The 21,954-nt window shown below is 41.6% G+C and overlaps 1 protein-coding gene across 2 annotated transcripts in view; it reads left to right on the top strand.

Annotated features, from left to right (window-relative positions):
- The window catches only part of CLPTM1L (CLPTM1 like), a 48,583-nt gene extending 33,796 nt beyond the window's left edge, over window positions 1-14,787 (top strand). Inside the window, exons 12-18 of one of the 2 annotated variants that reach the window (XM_083188138.1) lie at window positions 4,587-4,637; window positions 5,562-5,644; window positions 8,182-8,216; window positions 8,901-8,956; window positions 9,060-9,104; window positions 11,486-11,601; window positions 13,570-14,787. In XM_083188138.1, coding sequence (XP_083044264.1) covers window positions 4,587-4,637; window positions 5,562-5,644; window positions 8,182-8,216; window positions 8,901-8,956; window positions 9,060-9,104; window positions 11,486-11,601; window positions 13,570-13,654 — 471 coding nt within the window. In that variant the 3' untranslated portion in view covers window positions 13,655-14,787. The remainder of the gene's footprint in view (window positions 1-4,586; window positions 4,638-5,561; window positions 5,645-8,181; window positions 8,217-8,900; window positions 8,957-9,059; window positions 9,105-11,485; window positions 11,602-13,569) is intronic. The other variant, XR_014474932.1, reaches the window with a different exon arrangement.
- The last annotated feature ends 7,167 nt before the right edge of the window (window positions 14,788-21,954 follow it).

The raw sequence follows: 21,954 nt of genomic DNA, 5'->3' as shown, positions 1-21,954 counted from the left end.
GGTGTGTATTTATTAATACATATAATAAAAACAATTTCATGCATATAAAATTGGTACCGTTAAAAAATGGGGGGGGGTTCCAAAAAAATGGGAACCTGATATTTGAGAAAACAGGCTGCACCCGAAGAATAATTGTGATAGTTAGGGTTTTAATATCACCTCAGTGCTTGTATTGTCTCTAACTTTTGGGCTCAAAAGTGCTTATCTTTTAGGTTCACGTGGATCTGACCTCTTTGGTGCTTCCTCCAATTTATACAGCGGTGGCGTACCTCCAGTCGCTGGAATTTCTGCTTTTTCTAGGTGACCTGTTTGGGATACAGCTAGGGTTTTTATACCCTCAGGGATAGAAAAACCTAGCACACCTGAGCAGAATCATTTAAGCATACAATTAACTCAAAATAGCAATAAACTTACATATTTAAGAGCAGGAGACAGAGCTTTAGTTAATGAATGTATTTATACTAAAAAAGGAGTGTTGTAAACGTATTAAAACATCTATTAGTTGGAGACAGCAAACCGGCGTCATTCTATTTCCGGTTGCGTACTTCTGGTACTACTTGGCTTTGTGGGGCAGTGTAAATACTGCGGCTCCTTTAATAGGACACTAATATTATCTTATTTGTTTTTATGTTTAAATATTGTGATTATATTGGTCGTTTTTATGGCAATAGTAGGTGACTGAAATACGTGCATCTACTTCCGGCTTCCCCGCATCGGGGAACACAGGATGTGTCATAATAATCTGTAGCATATATAAGAGAAAAGGATGTGTGCATCCATTTCTGGTGTCCCTTCTCCCTTCAAAGGATATATATTCTTAGGAGACATATTTCTATGTGTAACGCACTTGCTTTCCACCCATTGTGGAAGTTTAAGGTACCAGAGGGTTTAAGCAAAGGAAGAAAAATTAGTATACATATAAAAAAAAAAAACTAGAATATTAAATAAAAAGTCTAGGAATTATAAGTATTCCTTATAAGATGACTGTAATTATCGATTATCAAAAGAGGCCTAGGCACTAGAATAGTCGGCAGACATGACACTAAACTAGGAGGACAATTTCATTGATAGCTTCTTATTTAATCTTATTTAGTATTCCTTTGAAGGGAGAAGGGACACCGGAAATGGATGCACACATCCTTTTCTCTTATATATGCTGCAGATTATTATGACACATCCTGTGTTCCCCGAGGCGGGGAAGCCGGAAGTAGATGCACAGATTTCAGTCACCTACTATTGCCATAAAAACGACCAATATAATCACAATATTTAAACATACAAACAAATAAGATAATATTAGTGTCGTATTAAGGAGCGGCAGTATGTACACTGCCCCACAAAGCCGGGTTGTCCATAGCGCATGTGCGTTCCACCTATTCTGGAAGTACGCAACCGGAAATAGAATGACGCCGGTTTGCTGTCTCTAACTAATAGAATGTTTTAATACGTTTACAACACTTGTTTTTTATTATAAATACATTCATTAACTAAAGCTCTGTCTCCTGCTCATAAATATGTAAGTTAATTGCTATTTTGAGTTCATTGTATGCTTACATGATTCTGCTCAGGTGTGCTAGGTTTTTCTGTCACTGAGGGTATAAAAACCCTAGCTGTATCCCAAAAAGGTCACCTTGAAAAAGCTGCTGCCTGCAGCGAAACGCGTCGGTCACAGGCTCCTTAATCCCAGGCTGCCATCCTGCTTTTATTTCACCACTACTACCCAAACCCTTCTGCAAAATATTTGGTCTAGAAAGGAACGTGGACTCCCCAAGGCACCATCTAAACAACATTGTGGAGGAACGCCACCTCTCTAAAGGTAGCCAACCTTGGGAGAAGCAAACCCTTCAGCTTCAGATATTCCAGCGACTGGAGGTACGCCACCCCTGTATAAATTGGAGGAAGCACCAAAGAGGTCAGATCCACGTGAACCTAAAAGATCAGCACTTTTGGGCCTAAAAGTAAGGGACAATACAAGAACTGAGGTGATATTAAAACCTTAACTATCACAATTATTCTTCGGGTGCAGCCTGTTCCTTCTCAAATATATGGGAAACACCCCCCCCCCCCCCCATTTTTTTAACGGTACCAATGTTATATGCATGAAATTGTTTTTATTATATGTATTAATAAATGCACGCCACCTTATTCCATATAAATGTATTATCTAATTATTAGCGCAACCACACCCCTTCTTTATCTTTGTTGCAAATGTAGGGGTTGACACCCCCTTCTTCTGGTTGCAGCTTGACAGGGCAACTTCATTTTGGCGCCCCTAGAGATACAATTGTATCTTTTCTCCAACCCAGTGAATAGATTTCTCAACATCAGTCTTTACTATTTTGTTACCCATTTAAGTCCAGCTATAACTGGTCTAGCGACCTCCTGAATACTCCAATGTGTACACCTAACAGCTAGTTTATGTGAAATGTCTTCTATCATCCACTGTAGGCTAGGCATTTCTGCCCCGATTAGGACTGAATCTGTGAGATTCACCCTGTAACTGCTTTTCAAATTCTGTTTGAGCCTTTTGCACAAACTATTATGAGAACATTTCTCATCCCTCCTGTATCACTCCCCTATTCCAAAATCCAGCTGTTCCCCCTGGTTTCATTCAAACTCTTTAGCCTATGTTTTGAGTCCGGTGTCAGGATGGTGTCTGATCTCCTCAATTCTGGCTGATGCACTGCGCTGGGTTATAGATAGAACCCACCATTAGTGCTTTTGTTTATGTTCATTACTTTATATCTTAATTCTTTTCCACCTAGTTCCATCAGTACTGTAGATCTGACTTTGTGTCTCCACGCCTATCTAATGCTTCCCATATACTTGTGCGATCGGATTCAATGCGACATCGAAGTGCGATGTCCATCGAACCGATCGCATCTTGTGTTTCTAAAAGTGCCCCCTTTACAGCACCCAATGTCGCATGCCATCTTGAGATGGCACATCGGGTTTTGGCAGAGGGCGGCGAAGGTAGCGCAAGAAGTAGCGTTAGCGGGGGTTAGCGGTGGCGGCAATAGTGTTTAAAACACTGGGTAGCCCTCTGATTGGCTAAGCTATCTCATCAGAGGGCTGCTCAGTATTTAAACAATTCTTTCGCCACCCCTGACCTCCACTAGCGCTACTGTGGCAGCAGAATTGTTTAAACACTGGACAGCCCTATGATTGGCTGAGATTGCTTAGCCTATCCGAGGTCTGCAAAATGTTTTAAATACTTCGGCTGCCACCGCTGACTGACCCCGCTAGCGCTACAGCTACAATGCCGCCCTTTGCCCGCCATCTCCCATGCCGCCAGCAGTCCCTCCGGCACTCTCTCATCCCCACACCACTGAAAAAGTGCTCCCTCTGCCCCCCACCAGCAGATTGCATTCGAGGATCGCATGTGGTGAAAAACCACATGTGATTGCTCCTGCAATTCGATAAATATTCTGTGCAGCACATAAGACCATGAGACCCGACATTCGACCGGCGTGCCCGCGCATTCCTTTGGAAGGTACACATTTTGTGAATACAATCATTCGATTTATTGGCCAGATGTGGTCGAAATGGAAGTGTATGGGTAGCATAGCTCTCTCCTAAAGCGACGTCTTTCCGTCCTCTGTAACCTTTCTCAGAAGTCCTGCACATCAAACCATGAACTCCAGCAGGAGGAAGACTTTCGGATCAGTGTTTGTGTGGGTTTTTACTTGCATATGTGATGGTTGTGCCTGAAGTTGTATACTGTACATTTGGGATGGGCTTACTAAACTCCTTTCTGAGGTGCTTAAAATACCAATATATCCAATTCTCCTTGGTCTTTTCACCTTGACTACTTACTGGAAGGATTGGATAAATATGCTGACAATCTCTCTATGCAACTCTTAAACGTGGCTATGGTAGATGGTTGAAACTTTTCTGCCTATTTGAATAGTACCTCTCCTCCAGTCCTCCAGGCTTGTTGTACTTGGTTTGTCTATAATGGCTCTACACCCCAAAAAGGTCTTAGCTCAGGCTTTTTGGACTTTGGCTTACATTATTGTAGGACTTCTCTCTACTACATTGTTCTTTTTGGAGCTTTTTACTACTAAACTACATTCTGAGGGTCTGGATTGGGCTTCCTTCCTTCTACCCCCTCCACCCCTTTTCAGCTTCTACTGAATTTTCCCTTTCCTATCTTATTACATTACAATGTGTGGATAGTTTTTTTTTATTCTCTAAACTTGTCATACACATGAGACACCAATCTGCACTTTTGTTTTATTTCCATACTATGAATTTTCTGCTAGATTATTGTTGCTATCGTTGTGATCTTGCCTCTGTTAATTGAGTGACCTGTGCTCTCATGTAATTCTGTGTATCAAAAACAAAACCTTAAATAATCACATTTAAAATTCAAAACCGCATGCCCAAAATATATGGAAGCTGTGTCCCGCCTTGGTGCAATTTTGGGTGTGAAGTGTCCTATACAGTCTACCTGGAATAAGAAACTGCTTAATACATTAGGCTGCATTTCACAGTAGACCTATTGTATGATAAAGCATAAATCCCCCCTTTTTTTTTTCTTGTGTTTAAAGGTAATATTTTTCTATTCTTGTTTGTTCTACTAGTTTGGAGCCAGCAGTGAATCTGAAAAGAAAACCGGAGAATATGATACCCAGGTTAGTGTTCTGTTTTAGTGCATGTTATCCTTATTCAATGTCACCATGGATATCTCTGAATAAGCTGAAGACAGTCGTGTCTACAGACTAATTTGTATTTGTGTATTTACTTTCCTTTGACTCCTCATTCTGACTATTCCACACCATTAAAACATCAGCAGACAGTGTTGGCTTTATAAGCTTCTGCTTTATAGTAACCACACATCATTTCCCCATCAACTTCATTAGCGGTTCCCCTACCTAATATCCCCTTTTCCACTGACATCTAAATCCTTTGTTATTGCATTTAAATGTGCATCAACATGGGCGATTGCTCAATGTATAAGGGTCCACCCAGGTCCAATGAGTACGGTATCTATCCCTGATATCTGGCAGGGTTTTACCCGGCAAGGACCTGGATGATCTGCAGTATAAATGGGTTACCTGGCATTGACAGAGCTGACATCCAATCACTGCAGGGAAGAGACCATTTCCCAGTGCAAAGAGACAATGTCCTCTCCAAGCACTGCCAAATGTGCAGTGTGAACAGCGCTAATCTGGAAATCTGTGCTGCAGTGGAAAGGGGTCTGTATATTATTTTATCAAAACACCACTTCATTAGAAAGCTCATTTTGGCTGCAACTTCTTTCTATTTAGTCATGACAGGTTGCAGAAGTAGCCATGCTTATCGTTGCTGTGCCAATAGCCATGTGCAACTTGCATGGCAATTGGTGTGATCCGGTCACTTTAGCTATTGTGTCTAATTCATTCCGACTCATAGAAAAGCATTATGCAGTGATATTGCGCTACAGATTTGGTGGTACAAACGGTCACGAGTGGTGGCGATCAGACAAGGATAAGCACGGCTACATCTGTATATCCTTTATTTATATGTAAAAGAAGAAACCTATAATTAACGTGTTGTGTTTTTTTTTCTTTTTTAAGGCTATGAAATACTTGTCTTATTTATTATATCCATTATGTGTTGGTGGGGCAGTTTATTCACTTTTGAATATAAGATACAAAAGGTAAGTCACTCACATTGTTATCTAACACATGGCAATAATGCCTATAATGACAAATGTTTTGAGAGGGAACAAGTGGATGCAGATCTAATAATGCTTCACCGGGAAAATATTTGTCTTTGAAAATAAATACCACGCCTGCAAATGTCGATGGTAATTTTTTTCTAAACCATTTTGTCTTGCCACGCCTTGCCTTTCAGCAACCACAAAACTTAAAGTTCTCTTTATCAATGTGGCTTACAAAGCAATAATTTGTGTGATAAAGAAGGATCGAGAGTTGTATAATATGTTTAACATGCTAGTACACAGACAATTCATTTGTAATACTTTAGGAGATGTTTTCAAAATCCTGACTGATCCCAGGGGTAAGGAAGAGGTGAGGGTTAAGGGCCTATACATTATGCAACTTCTCTGAGGGCAGAAGTCAAATGCGATGCCCCTGGAAGCTTCATGGGCAGCAAGATCGCAAACGATATATCACAAATTTCTTCTCCAGAAAATAATGGTAATGACCTCCTCATTTTTTCTACCAGCGTACTACAGGTTATTTCCTTAGAAAGCCACTGGGGGGTATTCATTGTTGGTCATTGGGTCTATTTTTGGAGGAAACTGCATATTTTCTGCCTAAAAAAAAAAGTCTAATATTATTTAGCCTATTCAAGGTAATTTTTTTTTCTCGCCAGTCTAAAGCATTCTGCCTGTAAACTAATTTTGTTTGCCTCGCCTTTCTAAAGTGCAATATTTAGACTTTTTTTTTTTTGTCTAAAGTAAACTCTAATGTTAATCTAATTTAGCCTATTCAGTGTCAAACTGTCTAAATGGATTCTACAGTTTAAAGTCAGGTTCTAGACAGTGTGAAATAGACCTTTTTTTCTGTCAGGACTAGTGTACAAAACTATATTTTTTCTCACATTTGTTTTTATTGGTAATGCCAATGGGATATTTTACCTCAATTGCAAACCAAGTTTTAATAATATTTTCTACAAGAAGTTGCTTACAAATTATGTCTCCAGAAGGGACACATTGTTGCTTTCTCCAACATCAACACGCACTAATATCACATCATGGTGCAAAAGACCCCTAAAGAACCCCACTTGAGTAGCACATATCAAGCCTGACACCGTGACCCCATCCAAACAGACTGACAGGTAATCGCTGACACCCCTCCAATACAATGTAACAGGGACTAAGTTGCAGCCACAGCCGTCCCTACACAACGGGGCAGAGACACTAATGCCCCCTGCATGCGCACTGACGCACCTGCGTCTGTGTGGTAACACTCGCTCCCCAGCACTGTGACACTGACACTCCACACGCAGCATGCCAGGGTAACACTGGCGTCTCTCTCAACACCAACACTGACAGGACACACAGTGCATCGGCCCAGTGGCTGGCTGCCACCTCCACAACACGCCTGGTGCGGGACTCACGAACATGCTGTCCTCGAGCATAAATGTAGCCACTGCCACCACCACTGGGGAAAGGGGGATGGGACATCCCTGTCTCCTGCTCACCCTGTCTGCCGGGATCTATGGCTGCGGTGAGAACTACAGGAGGGGTGAATCAGTGGTGCTGACACTGGGGGGGCCCTCCGGGGGGGCTGAGAGCTAATGAACAGGGACCCGGATCACAGTGAGTATTACTCAGTGAGTCCCTGCTTCAGCGCTGCTGGGAATAGTGGTGCTGACAGACGCATAATTAATTAGTGACGACCCGAATCTCAGTGAATATTAATGCGCAGGTCCCCACTCATTGCTTATGTGGCTGTCAGCGCCGCTATCCCCAGCAGTGCTAGAGCTGGGATTCGCTCATTAATATTCACTGTGAGCTGGGTCCCCGCTCTGACCTACTACTGTCAGCGTGTCAGGTGGTGGGTAGGGTGCTGTTAGGCGGAATGCCTGTTTGGTATTCCCCCAGAATGCTTTACACCAGGAAAGCATTCTGAATAGGTGGAATATCAAACTGGCAAAATATATTCCACTAGACGAGCTGATCTAAATCAGCAAACTGGCAGAATATATTCTGCCTCCGCCTGACCGTGAATATACCCCACTGTTTCCGTATTCATTAGCATTACAGAGGCTATAAAAACGCTACTTATTCTCACATTCTCTACTACTGTAAACTTTATGTCATGTGACTTGTGTGGAGTTTTCACAGATTCAAAAAGTTATATTGATTAATGCCATCAGTCTGCAATTTTTTTTGTTGTAAAATACAATCATATATAAATAAAAAAAAATCTACAGCACAATTTCTTACCATGGGGCACATTCCAGTCTGTGGAAATAATAAAGAACCAGCCCATCCGCTTATAACTAGCAAGTTAAAGGCTGGGTTTGAAAATGTAATTTAGGAGCTGTTTGGCTGGTGTTATCACCTGCCACTTTATCACTTCATCAGACTTCATAAATCTGCCACATGCGTGTGTGTGTGTGTTTGTGTGTAGGAGCCATAAAATGAGGCTTTGTGGCTTTAGCAATTATATAACTTTTTATTCTATTTTGAAGATGCACTAATTATTGTTAATCCATTTACAGCTGGTATTCTTGGTTAATCAACAGCTTTGTCAATGGTATGTAAAATATAAATTTGTTATTTACTATAATTTAACTTTAATTGTATATTTAAATAGAGCGTTTAGGTCCCTAAATGTACCGTTCATGATAAAGAAATACATCAAAGTATACCTAGTCCATTCAACTGTATTAGTGAATTTATTGATTGACATCAATTTGAGTCACAAGTCCCAAACATCGGCTGATAGATATAGTATGCCAACTGATTGTACACATGTGCCTGGGTGAGATCTGAGTAATTTCTTCCTTGTTACTTTATATCTAGAGATATACATATGCTAAAATCTGCAACAATGTGTATGCTTTATTAGTACTGTCCAATGTCTATGGGGGATATTCAATCTGCTGCCGCTATTTCCAATGTGGGAAATAGCGGCAGCTCCCTATTCAATGCTGTCATTAGCGACAGCATTGATGGGGGATCACGGCAGAAGGGGCCCGACTTCAGAAGCTGTCAAGCCCGTTGTGCCGATAACGGCCGTGGATTGTCGTTATCCGGGCCGTAGATCGACAATCCACGGCCGTTTTCGCGGCCACGCCCCCTTTGCGCCAAACGGGACATTGAATACCGTCTGTCGATCTGACAGCAAACGGGCCTGGATCGGCAGCCGTGTTCTTACATTGAATACCCCCCCATAGAGTATAAATTAACCAATTGAATTGGTCTGTTTCTTTTATAGGTGTCTATGCTTTTGGATTCCTTTTCATGTTGCCCCAGTTATTTGTCAATTATAAGGTAAAGTTTTGCAATGGGTATACATAAAATTAACATGATCTGATCTTTGCAACAGTTTTGAGAGGTGTGTGGCTTTATTTTAATACTGTATTTTAAATTGCAGATGAAATCTGTGGCACATTTACCATGGAAGGCATTCACATATAAAGTAAGTGGCCTATATCCCCTTTATTAGTATTTCTATTTACTGTCTTAAGCAATACATTCTAGCCAGGTCCGTAAGTCATCAAGCAGGTGTGTCTCTACTCTTATCTACTTGCTAATGGCTGGAGAGCTGCTGCCATAGCTCCCCCACCTTCACAACCATCTGGTTCCCATCCCCACAGTAATTCCTGATGTGTTCCTAGGCCAGTGTCTTAAATACATTTTATGTTCTAATATTCACATGTTTCTAATATGTGTTTAAAACATTTAGAGGTCAAAGTATTCAAAGGTATTGTTTTGCTCTCATTAGTGAATGACACATGAACGGTCCAGGTTTTAAGAATATCCATGGCTCAGCACAGTTTTTTAAATCAAATTGACTGAGGTACACATTAGGTTCCTGTGACCACACATGGATATATTTAAAACCTGGAGCATTGGGGTGCCTTGAGGACCACGTTTGAGAACCTCTGGTCTACGCAATACATTTTTTTATTATGTCCATTTAAATGGACATGGGGTCATAAAGGGTTAACCAGCAAAGCTCTATTCTGCAGCTCATGTGATATGTGGGGAAGAGCGGATCCAGGCACATGTAATTATATAATCTCTATTTCTACAACAGTCTAGGTGCGGAATCTCATTCAGGTTGTGGCCCAGAACTCTACATCATTTGAAATTTGTCAAAATTGTTTATATTAAAATTGAGTATAAAGAAATAACTATAGATAAACATTTACCTGCTAAAACGCTGGGTAGAATATATATATCATAAGTAATTAGGAAAAGTTAGAGAAAGGAGAGGTTGTATATGGTCAGATAATGTCAAAAACTTTTTTTAGTGTGTGACGGCCAAGCTTTTCGGGAGTATCATGTGGATAGATGTCAATGAGCTGCCTATCTCTGAATGGTCACCCTGGCATCCACCTCAACTTTGGCAAGCATGGCAGCAATGTTGTCCTATTTGATTGCAGACACAGGTTGGCCACAGCTCAGTGGTTCGGGGTGTTGCTTTATCCCAAAAGCAGCTTGCAGTCTGTCAAACCCCTCCTGCTTTCAGCTATTTTTTTTTTCTTGTAGAAGATCCCGCAGTCTCTGTTGAGCTCTGCTGACTTCTTAAGTGTGCCCACTGCTTATATACGGTTCTGTGCCTTTGCATTTTTCCAAAACTTTATTCAAATTCAACCAGTCAGTTTGTGTCTACTCTACCTATGCACATCTGGGATTTTTTCTGTACACTCTTCATATTTTAGAAGTCTTCATAAATAATAACTGAAATTTCCATAGTATAATTATAATCCAATTTGGTAGAACTGTCTCGGGTTGTCTCTAATGTGACTTAATATAAGAGGTTTCATTATGAACACTAGAACAAATTGTTTTTAGTTGTTTTAAAAAAAAAAATCCCAGTTTTAATAATCCAGGTTTTTGCTGAGATTAGATTTGCCCTATGAGGCGGTTTTATAACTTTGTTTTTTGCAGATAATCAATAACTTACTTAGCATTGACATGATTCATTTGTGTGATTATCCTTCTTTGGCTATCCACTCTAAAGGTATTATCCTTTATATGGTGCCACAAGGGGTCCGTATTGCATTGTATTGTATAGTATTTTAAAAAAAAGTAATAAACAAAAACCTGTGCAAAAGACTAAATTTGGCCATACACTAGTACTGTTTGGCCCTTTTCTACACAATTTTGCTGCATTGAACCGATAAATTGTGTGAAGTGTGTCAAATCATGTGTCATTTACTTTCAACTTCGATCCGATGTGCAGTCCTATGTGCATCGGATTTGCAGATTGTCACTGCTGCACCAAGGATACATCCTATGCCGGGACAGTCAGTAGTATTGCATGCAGTACATCATATGCAAAAGGGCTGCATATGATGTATCGCAAGCATTCTAGCTGCACAGCGGGGAATTGCCGAGGTATTGCATGGGAGGCTGCATGCAATACCTCTGCTTGCTGTAAGGGGCCTTTTACCGTGCAAAGGATTTCAGACCATAGGACACAAGCAACAGATTGTAAACTTGCAGCAGGGCCCTCTTACCTCCAAGTCTGTCTGTTGTTACCATGTTTCTTTATCTCTGTTTACAATTGTAAAGTGCAACGGAAGCTGCTGCGCTAAATAAGAAACTGTAAATAAATACTATATAACTACTCTTGTACATGCAGTCAGAAAAGCAGTAGTTACAACTACATATGTAACATATGGTTTAGTCTTAGCGAATGTGTGGCTCACGGTCTGCAATGCGTATAACATTCTCCAGCTTATTCTCCAATTTATTCCATAATATATGGTAATTGCATTTGTAAGTATTTTCAGAACCATAATATTTTTGTCTGTATTCTTTCGTAATTTCTATTTCTTTTCCCAACAGGCATTTAATACATTTATTGATGATATATTTGCCTTTATTATTACCATGCCAACATCGCACAGACTGGCATGTTTTAGAGATGATGTGGTCTTTCTAATTTATTTGTATCAAAGATGGTAAGTTCCCCCGAATTACTTTCCAAATCTTGACCTTAACAAATATGTACTTTTAAGATGCCAAAAATCCCTTTTGGTGGTGGGTGTTTTCTCTCCATTCCTAGGATGGGTGTGGTATATTTCCCCGACAGTCGGGATTCCGAGAGTCATTACTCAGACGTCGGAATCCCGACTGCACAGCGTGGGGAGCGCAACGAAGCCCCTTGCGGGCTCGCTGCGCTCGCCATGCTGCGGGCACGGTGGCAAGCTGTGCTCGCCACCTATTTTTTTCTCCCTCTATGGGGTCATGGACCCCCACGAGGGAGCAGTCGGGATTCCAACGTTGGAGGAATGACTGTTGAAATCCCGACTGTCGGGGAGACATCCGGCACCCACTGTCGGAACCCTGTCCGGCACCCTCCTAGGATATGATCTTCTGTGTCTACGATCTGACTGCAATTTTTTTTTCTTACATATTAATGCTTTGCTGTGGTTCCTGACAACTTTGTGTATGTTATGAGGTTATTATAATATGAGGAGGAATATTTCCTGTGCTGTTTAATTCAAGTGTAAGACACAGTGGTGCACTTCTCCCTGCAGCTTCAGGAGCTGCGGATAAATGTCTGCAATAAAAATGCGCTGGGAAACCCATTCATTGTATGTTTTACTGTGGAATCAGTGGGTTGGTGCACATTATCGCAGTGTTTACTACGCAGTAAGTAGGCAGTTACAGTATATTAATTTGCTTAAGGATTAAAACCCAGAGCCCCCCCCCTTTTTTTTTTTTATGCAATGCAAGTTTGTATGTATGTATGTATGTATGTATGTATATGTAATACACACACACACACACCCCTATATATCTCTAAGTCAGGCATGGGGAACATTCAGCCCTCCAGCTGTGAAACCACACATCACATCATGCCCTGCAACAGTTTTAGCATGGTCAGATAAAAAAATAGGGTACTTGTTTCCTAGCACGGCCACAATCGCGGCCATCGGGGGTAATTTTTAGTGGCCTACGACGCGACCGATGCGATGCCCCCGATTTTTCCATTGAAATGCATTGAAAACAGTGAAAATCGCGTCGGTCGGGTCGTATGCGGCCAAAAATGCTTAAATGGTCCACCCGCGATGGCCGCGATTTCCCCATAGGGAACAATGTTAAATGCCTCAATTTACCCGCGATGACCGCGATTTCCCATAGGAAACAATGTTAAATGGGTCAATTTACCCAAATCATCATAGGGAAGAATGGTAAATGGGCCAGAAACCCCCCAAAAAAACCCTGAACATTGACATGTCCCCCCAAAAGTAGTTCACGCCACCCCGCGATCAACGTGAACCCGAAGCGTGGCGAGCGCAGCGAGCCCACAAGGGGCGGCGGTACGCGTCCTCCGACCTTTTCATACCCCCACTATCCACGTCGGCGTGGAGTTGAGAATAGAATAGTGTGGCGAGCGCATGGACACCTGGGAAGCCCGCGAGGGGACGCATATAACTGTGAAGGTATCCGCGTCCCCTCGCTGCGCTCGCCACGCTTCGGGCTCGGTGGCTCGCTGCGCTCGCCACACTATTCTATTCTCAACTCCACGCCGACGTGGATAGTGGGGGTATGAAAAGGTCGGAGGAAGCGTACCGCCGCCCCTCGCGGGCTCGCTGCGCTCGCCACGCTTCGGGTTCACGTTGATCGCGGGGTGGCGTATAGTACTTTTGGGGGGACATGTCAATGCTCAGGGGGGACCGCAATCATGATCGTTGTGGCCGTGCTAGGAAACAAGTACCAAAAATAGTATTGCTGGGATGTGTAGTTAAACAGCTGGAGGGCCGAAGTTTCCCCATCACTGCTCTAAGTAGAAGCATAATTAAAGATGTATAATAAACCTCTGAACTTCTGTATTCAGGTTACACATTATCAATAAAATCACGTTTCAGTGATGCTGTCCCAAACTCTCCATTAATGCTCCTTTTTTTTTCTCTCCTTTTTAGGCTTTATCCTGTGGATAAAACTAGAGTGAATGAATATGGAGAATCCTATGAAGAGAAACCAAAGCGGAAGCCACATATAAACTAGACTTCCTTCATATGGACTTCCTTATATCTCTTACTTGAAAGATATGGCGTCAAATGAAGAAACTAGTGAAATTATCAATGAGTATTTTTGAATGCCGCGGTTAACCTTTTCCAGGCGCTATACCGTCTACATTGCCAAAATATTACAATGTGTTTCCTTTGAAAGATGTTTCCCACAGCATTCTTCTCAGTTTTGTTTTCCAACATCATTTTATTTTATATGGCCAGATTGGAGTTCTTACAAGAGAATTGTAAAACTGTAAGTTTTAAAGGGAGAGAATTTCCCAAACTGGTAATGTTGCTTACGACGACTGCCTTTTGTGCAGAGACTACTGCATTCCTCTGAGTTTGAGACTTTGGTTTACCGAAGCTCTTGTTGACTGTATATAATAGATAACATTCCATAACGCTATCCTAACCTAGCATATAAAGTCACCGACATTCCGTTTCACTTATTTACATGAGATTTGCAACATACTTGCAATATTCAAAATCTTAAACAACTAGCAATGGAACAACGGAAACCCAAGCTTGAAATATCTTGACATCTGATATTGCACTTTGCATCATTGTTGGAATTACTTGCACCCTTATTTCAGTTTACCATGCATGTTTTGACTGAGGCTGCATGTTTTTGGGTCATTATGATATATGTATTTCTCCCTGGATAGAAGAAGTCCATATTTTGATGACCAACGTAAAAGGTTAATATTTGTCAAATAGGAAAAATATATTGTGTTCTTTTAACTGAAAAAAATAGCAGTCTGGATTTTCTTCTTTTTTGGTCTGTTGTATCTGGCTCAAAATAAGGAATGTGAAATAACAACAATATTTTTACCTTTTTTTTAAATGTGTATCGACTACTATGCTTCTATGCCAATAGATTATCCAGTCTGTTAACACCTAATTTCAAGCACAGTAAAGTCATGTGTTCCCGTGTATAATTATATCACAATTAAATTATTGGTTCTATTAAAAAAAAAAAAAACTATACTATAGATATCATCCCCAGTGTCAGCTGAAATATTTGTTTGGTTTTAATGTTTTGACAAGTTGAATTCCTATTGAGCCTCACTATAAATGATATGCTTGAATGTGTATGTTTTATATAAAGTCTGCGGTTTTGTTCATTCATTCTGACTCTCAATGTTTATTTTTGTGTGTATAGATAGATATAAATTTATTCTATGGTCCCCATGGCAGCCATAACATTGGGATATCCTCCCTTTCCTTTTAGTTAGTTATTTATTTATTTTATTAAGTTTCTTATATAGCGAACACATATTCCACAGCGCTTTACAGAGAATATTTGAACATTCACATCAGTCCCTGCCCCAGTGGAGCTTACAATCTATATTCCCTACCACATATACATGCACACACAGACATTCTAGGGTTAATTTTTTTGAAAGCCAAATAACTTACCTGTATATTTTGGATTGTGGGGGGAAGCCGGAGTACCCCCACAAGCTTGAAAATGCCTGGATTAGGCAAGCCCTGTTTTAAGGGCATTAGTGTGTTTTATTTTGCTGGCTCGTGATCAGCTATCTTTGTTATCCTTCTTAGTGGGCCTGCAGCCTCTGCACCAAAGAGAAGTACAGCTCCTTTCTCTGATTGTGTAGCTGTGAGCAAGTATTTTCTGAAGGAATAACCTGCAGCTGTGTCTAGTCAACCTAATCTATTGCATTGGAGCTGTAGGCTTATAAGAGGTCAAGATCTGGGCTGTTTTTAACTATGAAGGTGCTGGGTTTTTTTTTTTTTTTTGGTGAATAGGAATTTCCAGTTATGGCTCTGTAAAACCATAAATTATAAAGATACGGTGAATCCGTGAGAATGTTGAGACCTTTTTATTTTTATATAGGTCTTAAGAAGGTGGCGACTTTCCTATTCATTAACTCCTCATTAACTCCTTTCTCACTTAATCTCCAAGGTATGGAAGAACTTGGATAACAAGCAAGGAGAATGGAGAATTTCCTTTAAAAAATTAAATATATATTCATGTGCTGCAAGCACATGAATCCAAATAGCATGCCCCTTCACAGAATAAGATTACTGATTTTTTTTTTTTTTTTTACACCAAAAACCTTTATTTTAAAAGATCACATTCCAGTTCACCTTAAAAAGATGTCGAATGCAAAACGGTAAATCATGCTTAAAGCAGTTCTCCATTCTAGTATTGAATAAACTCTCTGCAAATCACAGTGAAAACCCCATCGAAATACACCAGCGACTTGCAGCGAGCATGAAACGGAGAACTGGCCGGCATTCACTGTTCGCTTTCGGTGAACAGTGAGCATTGAATAGGGTGAATCAGATTTCAAAGATTGACCACAGGGAGTTAAAACAGGCCGATTCGCCTAAAAAAACAACAACTGTTGAATCGGGAGCATTTAATACTGCCCCAAGTGCTATATATATATATATATATATATATATATATATATATATATATATATATATATATATATATATATATATATATATATATATATATATATATATATATATATATATATATATATATATATATATATTCTCAAAAATATAAGGTAAGCACTAACATAACACATCCTACTGTAGATCTGAATGAATGAAATATTCTTATTAAATACTTTGTTCTTTTCATAGTTGAATGTGCTGACCACAAAATCACACAAAAATTGTCAATGGAAATCAAATTTATTAACCCCTGGAGGTCTGGATTTGGAGTCACACTCAAAATTAAAGTGGAAAAACACACTACAGGCTGATCCAACTTTGATGTTATGTCCTTAAAACAAGTCAAAATGAGGCTCAGTAATGTGTGTGAGGCCTCCACGTACCTGTATGACTCCCTACAATGCCTGGGCATGCTCCTGATGAGGGGGTGGCTGGTCTCCTGAGGGATCTCCTCCTAGACCTGGACTAAAGCATCTGCTAACTCCTGGACAGTCTGGTGCAACGCGACGGTGGATGGAGCGAGACCTGATGTCCCAGATGTGCTCAATTGGTTTCAGGTCTGGGGAATGGGTGGACCAGTCCATAGCATCAATGCCTTCATCTTGCAGGAACTGCTAACACACTCCAGCCACACAAGGTCTAGCATTGTCTTGCATTAGGAGGAAATCCGGGACAACTGCACCAGCATATGGTCTCACAAGGGTCTGAGGATCTCATCTTGGTACCTAATGGCAGTCAGGCTACCTCTGGTGAGAACATGGAGGGTTGTGTGGCCCCCAAAGAAATCCACCCCACACCATTACTGACCCACTGCCAAACCAGTCATGCTGGAGGATGTTGCAGGCAGCAGAACGCTCTCCTTGGCATCTCCAGACTCTGTCACATGTGCTCAGTGTGAACCTGCTTTCATCTGTGAAGAGCACAGGGCGCCAGTGGCGAATTTGCCAATCTTGGTGTTTTCTGGCAAATGCCAAACGTCCTGCACGGTGTTGGGCTGTAAGCACAACCCCCATGTGTGGACGTCGGGCCCTCATACCACCCTCATGGAGTCTGTTTCTGACCGTTTGAGTAGACACATGCACATTTTGTGTCCTGCTGGAGGTCATTTTGCAGGGCTCTGGCAGTGCTCCTCCTGTTCCTCCTTGCACAAAGGCAGAGGTAGCGGTCCTGCTGCTGGGTTGTTGGCCTACTCCATGTCTCCTGATGTTCTGGCCTGTCTCCTGGTAGCGCCTCCATGCTCTGGACACTATGGTGACAGACACAGCAAACCACCTTGCCACTGCTCGCACTGATGTGCCATCCTGGATGAGCTGCACTACATGAGCCACTTGTGTGGGTTGTAGAATCGTCTCATGCTACCACTAGAGTGAAATCACTGCCAGCTTTCAAAAGTGACAAAAACATCAGCCAGAAAGCATAGGGGCTGAGAAGTGGTCTGTGGTCACCACCTGCAGAACAACTCCTTTATTGGGGAAGGGGGGGGAGGGTGTCTTGCTAATTGCCTCGATAATTTCTACCTGTTGTCTATTCCATTTGCACAACAGTATGCGGAATTGATTGTCAATCAGTGTTGCTTCCTAAGCGGACAGTTTGATTTCACAGAAGTGTGATTGACTTTGAGTTACATCGTGTTGTGTAAGTGTTCCCTTTATTTATTTGAGAAATTCAAAATCAGCTAGTGTGGGAAAGTTGTGACTTGACCTGAATAAGAAACGTGCAAAAGCTTTTTGATCTGATTCAACATCATCTGTTCTGGCAAGAGGCCTGAAGTTTCACTTTTTAGGTGAAAATAACGAAAACTGTGAAAATGCTCCGATCTAGTTATAATTATGTCAGGATGTCTTAGAGTGGTTCATTAATATACTTTAGCATAGTAAAAAAAACAGTACCAGCTTGTCCTAGTGCAAAGTGACTGACTTTGGCAGGAAAAAAAATCCCTAATAATTGACCCGTTTTCATGGTCACAATTGTGTGTTTTCTCCTGAACGTGTTTATAATAGAAGAAGCACAAATACTCTAAATGGAATTTTAGTGACACTGTGGGAAATATAACACTGCATAATGGCACTTAAATCAGACCTGATCGCAGTACAAATTTGTTCTCAAAATGGGCAAAACAAATGCTGCATTGCAGGTGGGGCAGATGTAATGTGCAGAGAGAGTTACATTTGGGTGAGGTGTTGAAGCTGAAATCTAAATTGCAGTGTAAAAATAATGCAGCCTGTATTTACCTTGCACAGAAACAAAATAACTCGCACAAATCTAAAGGTGGCCATACATCTACAGATCGATTGTCAGATTGGGCCGGTTGGAACAAACACCTGGTAATATCTGAAAGACAGTTTTTGTCAGTTTTCCAGCATTTCAAAGCAAATGGTCAACTGTCATTTGCTCTCATCCATTACCATGATTTTGTTCCAACCAGACATATCGGACAATAAATCTGTAGATGTATGGCCACCTTAACTCCCTCTGCACATGTTACATCTGCCCCACCTGCAGCTGCATTGCAGCATATAATTATGCCAAAGATAAGCCAATATATTAACAGTTAAATACGTTAAAGTGCATTATGCTGTAATAAGTATTGCTGATCAATCCTGCCTAGAAATGAACACAGTGATTGGCATATATGTACTGCTGGACACCACTCATAGAATGATTAACCTGTTATTTTTTGAATCAATGTTCTAGTTACTGTTTTTCAATAACAGACTGCAACAGTTATTTCTTATTTATGTACACAGGATTGTCTATCTTTGTATATACACTGCAAAGAGAGCAGCATACATCTAATTTTGTGTATTTTAGTGACACTGTGTGAAATATAACACTGCATAATGGCCCTTAATCAGACCTGATAGCAGTACAAATTTGTTGGGCAAAATAAATGCTGCATTGCAGGTGGGGCAGATGTAACAGATCTGTCTGGTTGGAACAAAATCCTGGTAAAAGATGAGAGCAAATGACAGTTGACCATTTGGTTTGAAATGCTGAAAAACGGTCATTCAGATATTACCAGGTGTTTGTTCCAACCGGCCCAATCTGACAATCGATCTGTAGATGTATGGCCACCTTTAGATTTGTGTGAGTAATTTTGTTTCTGTACAAGGTAAATACCAGATGCATTATTTTTACACTGCAATTTAGATTTCAGTTTCAACACCCTATATTATCCCCTTCCCGACATTTGACGTATATATACGTCATGGCGGGGATGTACTTCCCGACACATGACGTATATATACGTCATGACTTTAAACTGTCCCCGCGTCTATAGACGCGGGGACAGTTTAAACATGTCTGCTGTCCCTGACAGCAGACATGTCCCAGCATGTCCAGGGGGGGCGGCGATGCCTCCCCCCCGTCGGCGATCGCTGTGATTGGCTGTTCAATGTGAACAGCCAATCGCAGCGTTTTCCTGTGTTACCGGCGAATATGATGCTCGGTAACACAGGTGTCAATCACCGCCGGGTGGGAGGGGGCGTGAGGGGGTCACCGGTGATGACCACACCTCACCCCACCTGCCACCAAGGCTGTGATTGGTCCGTCGGACCGACGGACCAATCACAGCCATAGCACGTTATTTAAACTAACGGTGACTGCGCTGCAGACGCCATTCCGGTCTGGAATTGCGTGCAGAGCGGTCACCGGCCAATCTGTCGTGATATACATACCTGATCCTTGCCTGATACTTGCCTGATACTTACCTGATCACCGCTGGTAGCGTGCTGCCAGCAGCTGGATGCTTACTGGATCTTGTCACTTCCTGTGTGCTGCTGCTGCAGTGTCATAGAGTGACAGATAGTCAGAGATAGTCAGAGATGGTGATAGAGAGTGCTATATTTTGTGTCTGCTGCACCCCCTTTTGTGCTGATCAGTATATCTGTGCTGATCAGCAACTTTTTGGGGGTGCAGGGGTTATTTTTTTTTTATATATATACCTGTCAGTTGCACCAAAGCTTGTGCTGCCTGTGCAACTGACTGCTGCTCCCCTGCTGCCCCCCCTTTTGTGCTGATCAGTATAAATTAACTGATCAGCAACTTTTTGGGGGTCCAGGGTTTTTTTTTTTTATATATACCCTGTCAGGTTGCACCCACAGTTGTGTGCCTGCTGCCCCTCACTGCTAATCAGTGTTGCATCACTGCATCACTGATCTGCAGTTTTTTTTTTTTTGGAGAGTGCAGTGGGGTTTTGTTTTTACACCCACGTTGCTTTTGTGGGTGTCCTGTGGCCGCTGGGCGCATCACTGAACAGCATTTTTGGCACAGGGTTGCTATAATTTTTTTTTTTTTGATCAAATTCCTGTTGCCTTTGAGCGCTGTTCAGTGACGGATGTTACTGACCAACATCTGTGCTCAATTTTTGGCGCAGGACCTTTTTTTTTAACCCATTCAATTTTTTTTTTTTTTATTGGGATCAAATTCCTGTATAAAGTATTTTTTTTTCTGCACTACATACACACTACACACTACATACCCCCCGTGTTGAAATAAAGTTTGTACCCCCCCTACACTATATACGTGTTGAAACATTACACTTACAGAAACACAAAAATAAAAATGGCATCCCAAATGTCATCCCAGTCATCCAGAAGAATGTATTCAGCGGAGGAGGCATATGCCATGCTTGCCTCTGACTCTGACACAGCCAGTGATGCAAGCTGGGAATTTGAAGGATTCGTTTTAAGCTCCTCTTCCCCCTCAAAGACGCCCCCGTAGAGCAGCTGAGACCCCCCCCCCCAAATGATTGATCCCGTATGGACCCCACCACCAGACAATTTTGAGCCCCAGGTTCCTGAGTTTTTGGCCATCCCAGGAATCCAATTTGATTCAACAGGTCTCAGAGAAATTGACTTTTTCAAATTATTTTTCTCTGATGATTTTATAAATTTAATGGTGGACCAAAGTAATTTATATGCCCAGCAGTTTATTGCTCAAAACCCCACGTCATCATTTGCTAGGTGGACCCCTGTAGATGCAGTAGAGATGATGACGTTTTGGGGTCTGGTGTTACATATGGGCATAGTAAAAAAGCCAGAAATTAGGCAATATTGGAGTACAGATGTTCTGTACAGCACCCCACTTTACCGTATGGCCATGGCTCGGACTCGTTTTGAGACAATCCTTACATTTTTACATTACACCGATAATGCACAGTGCCCACCCAGAGATGATCCCACCTTTGACCGGCTATTCAAAGTCAGGCCGGTCATTGATCATTTCAGTGCCAAATTTGCAGAGATGTACATCCCTGAAAAATTTATTTGTATCGACGAGTCCCTTATACATTTTAAAGGAAGGGTTAAATTCCGCCAGTACCTTCCCAATAAGAGGGCAAGGTATGGCATAAAAATGTATAAGCTGTGTGAAAGCACCTCAGGGTACACCCACAGGTTTAGGGTATATGAAGGGAAGGACTCAAGAATTGAACCGCCAGAATGCCCCCCCCCCCCCCCTCGTATGTGTTAGTGGAAAAATTGTCTGGGATTTAGTGCACCCCTTCCTGGATAAAGGTTATCACCTCTATGTGGATAACTTTTACACTAGCATCCCCCTGTTTAAGGCCCTTGGTTCAAGAGGTACAGCAGCTTGCGGTACTGTGCGCAAGAACCAAAGAGGCCTCCCAAAAACGCACGTTGCCCAATTACTGAGAAGGGGTGAAAGCAGGGGAATATGCACCGAAAATATGTTGTTGGTCAAATATAAGGACAAGAGGGATGTCCTTATACTGACAACAATTCATGGAGACAGTACCACCTCCGTCCCTGTACGAGGTACCAGTACCCACACCTCAAAACCTAATTGTATCCTAGATTACAATAAGTACATGGGCGGAGTGGATCTTTCAGATCAGGTACT

This window comes from Crinia signifera, chromosome 5 (assembly GCF_055691185.1).
Source record: "Crinia signifera chromosome 5, ASM5569118v1, whole genome shotgun sequence".
Taxonomy (NCBI): domain Eukaryota; kingdom Metazoa; phylum Chordata; class Amphibia; order Anura; family Myobatrachidae; genus Crinia; species Crinia signifera.
The sequence above is the reverse complement of the archived record's forward strand: the minus strand, read 5'-3'. Positions and strand labels throughout refer to the sequence as shown.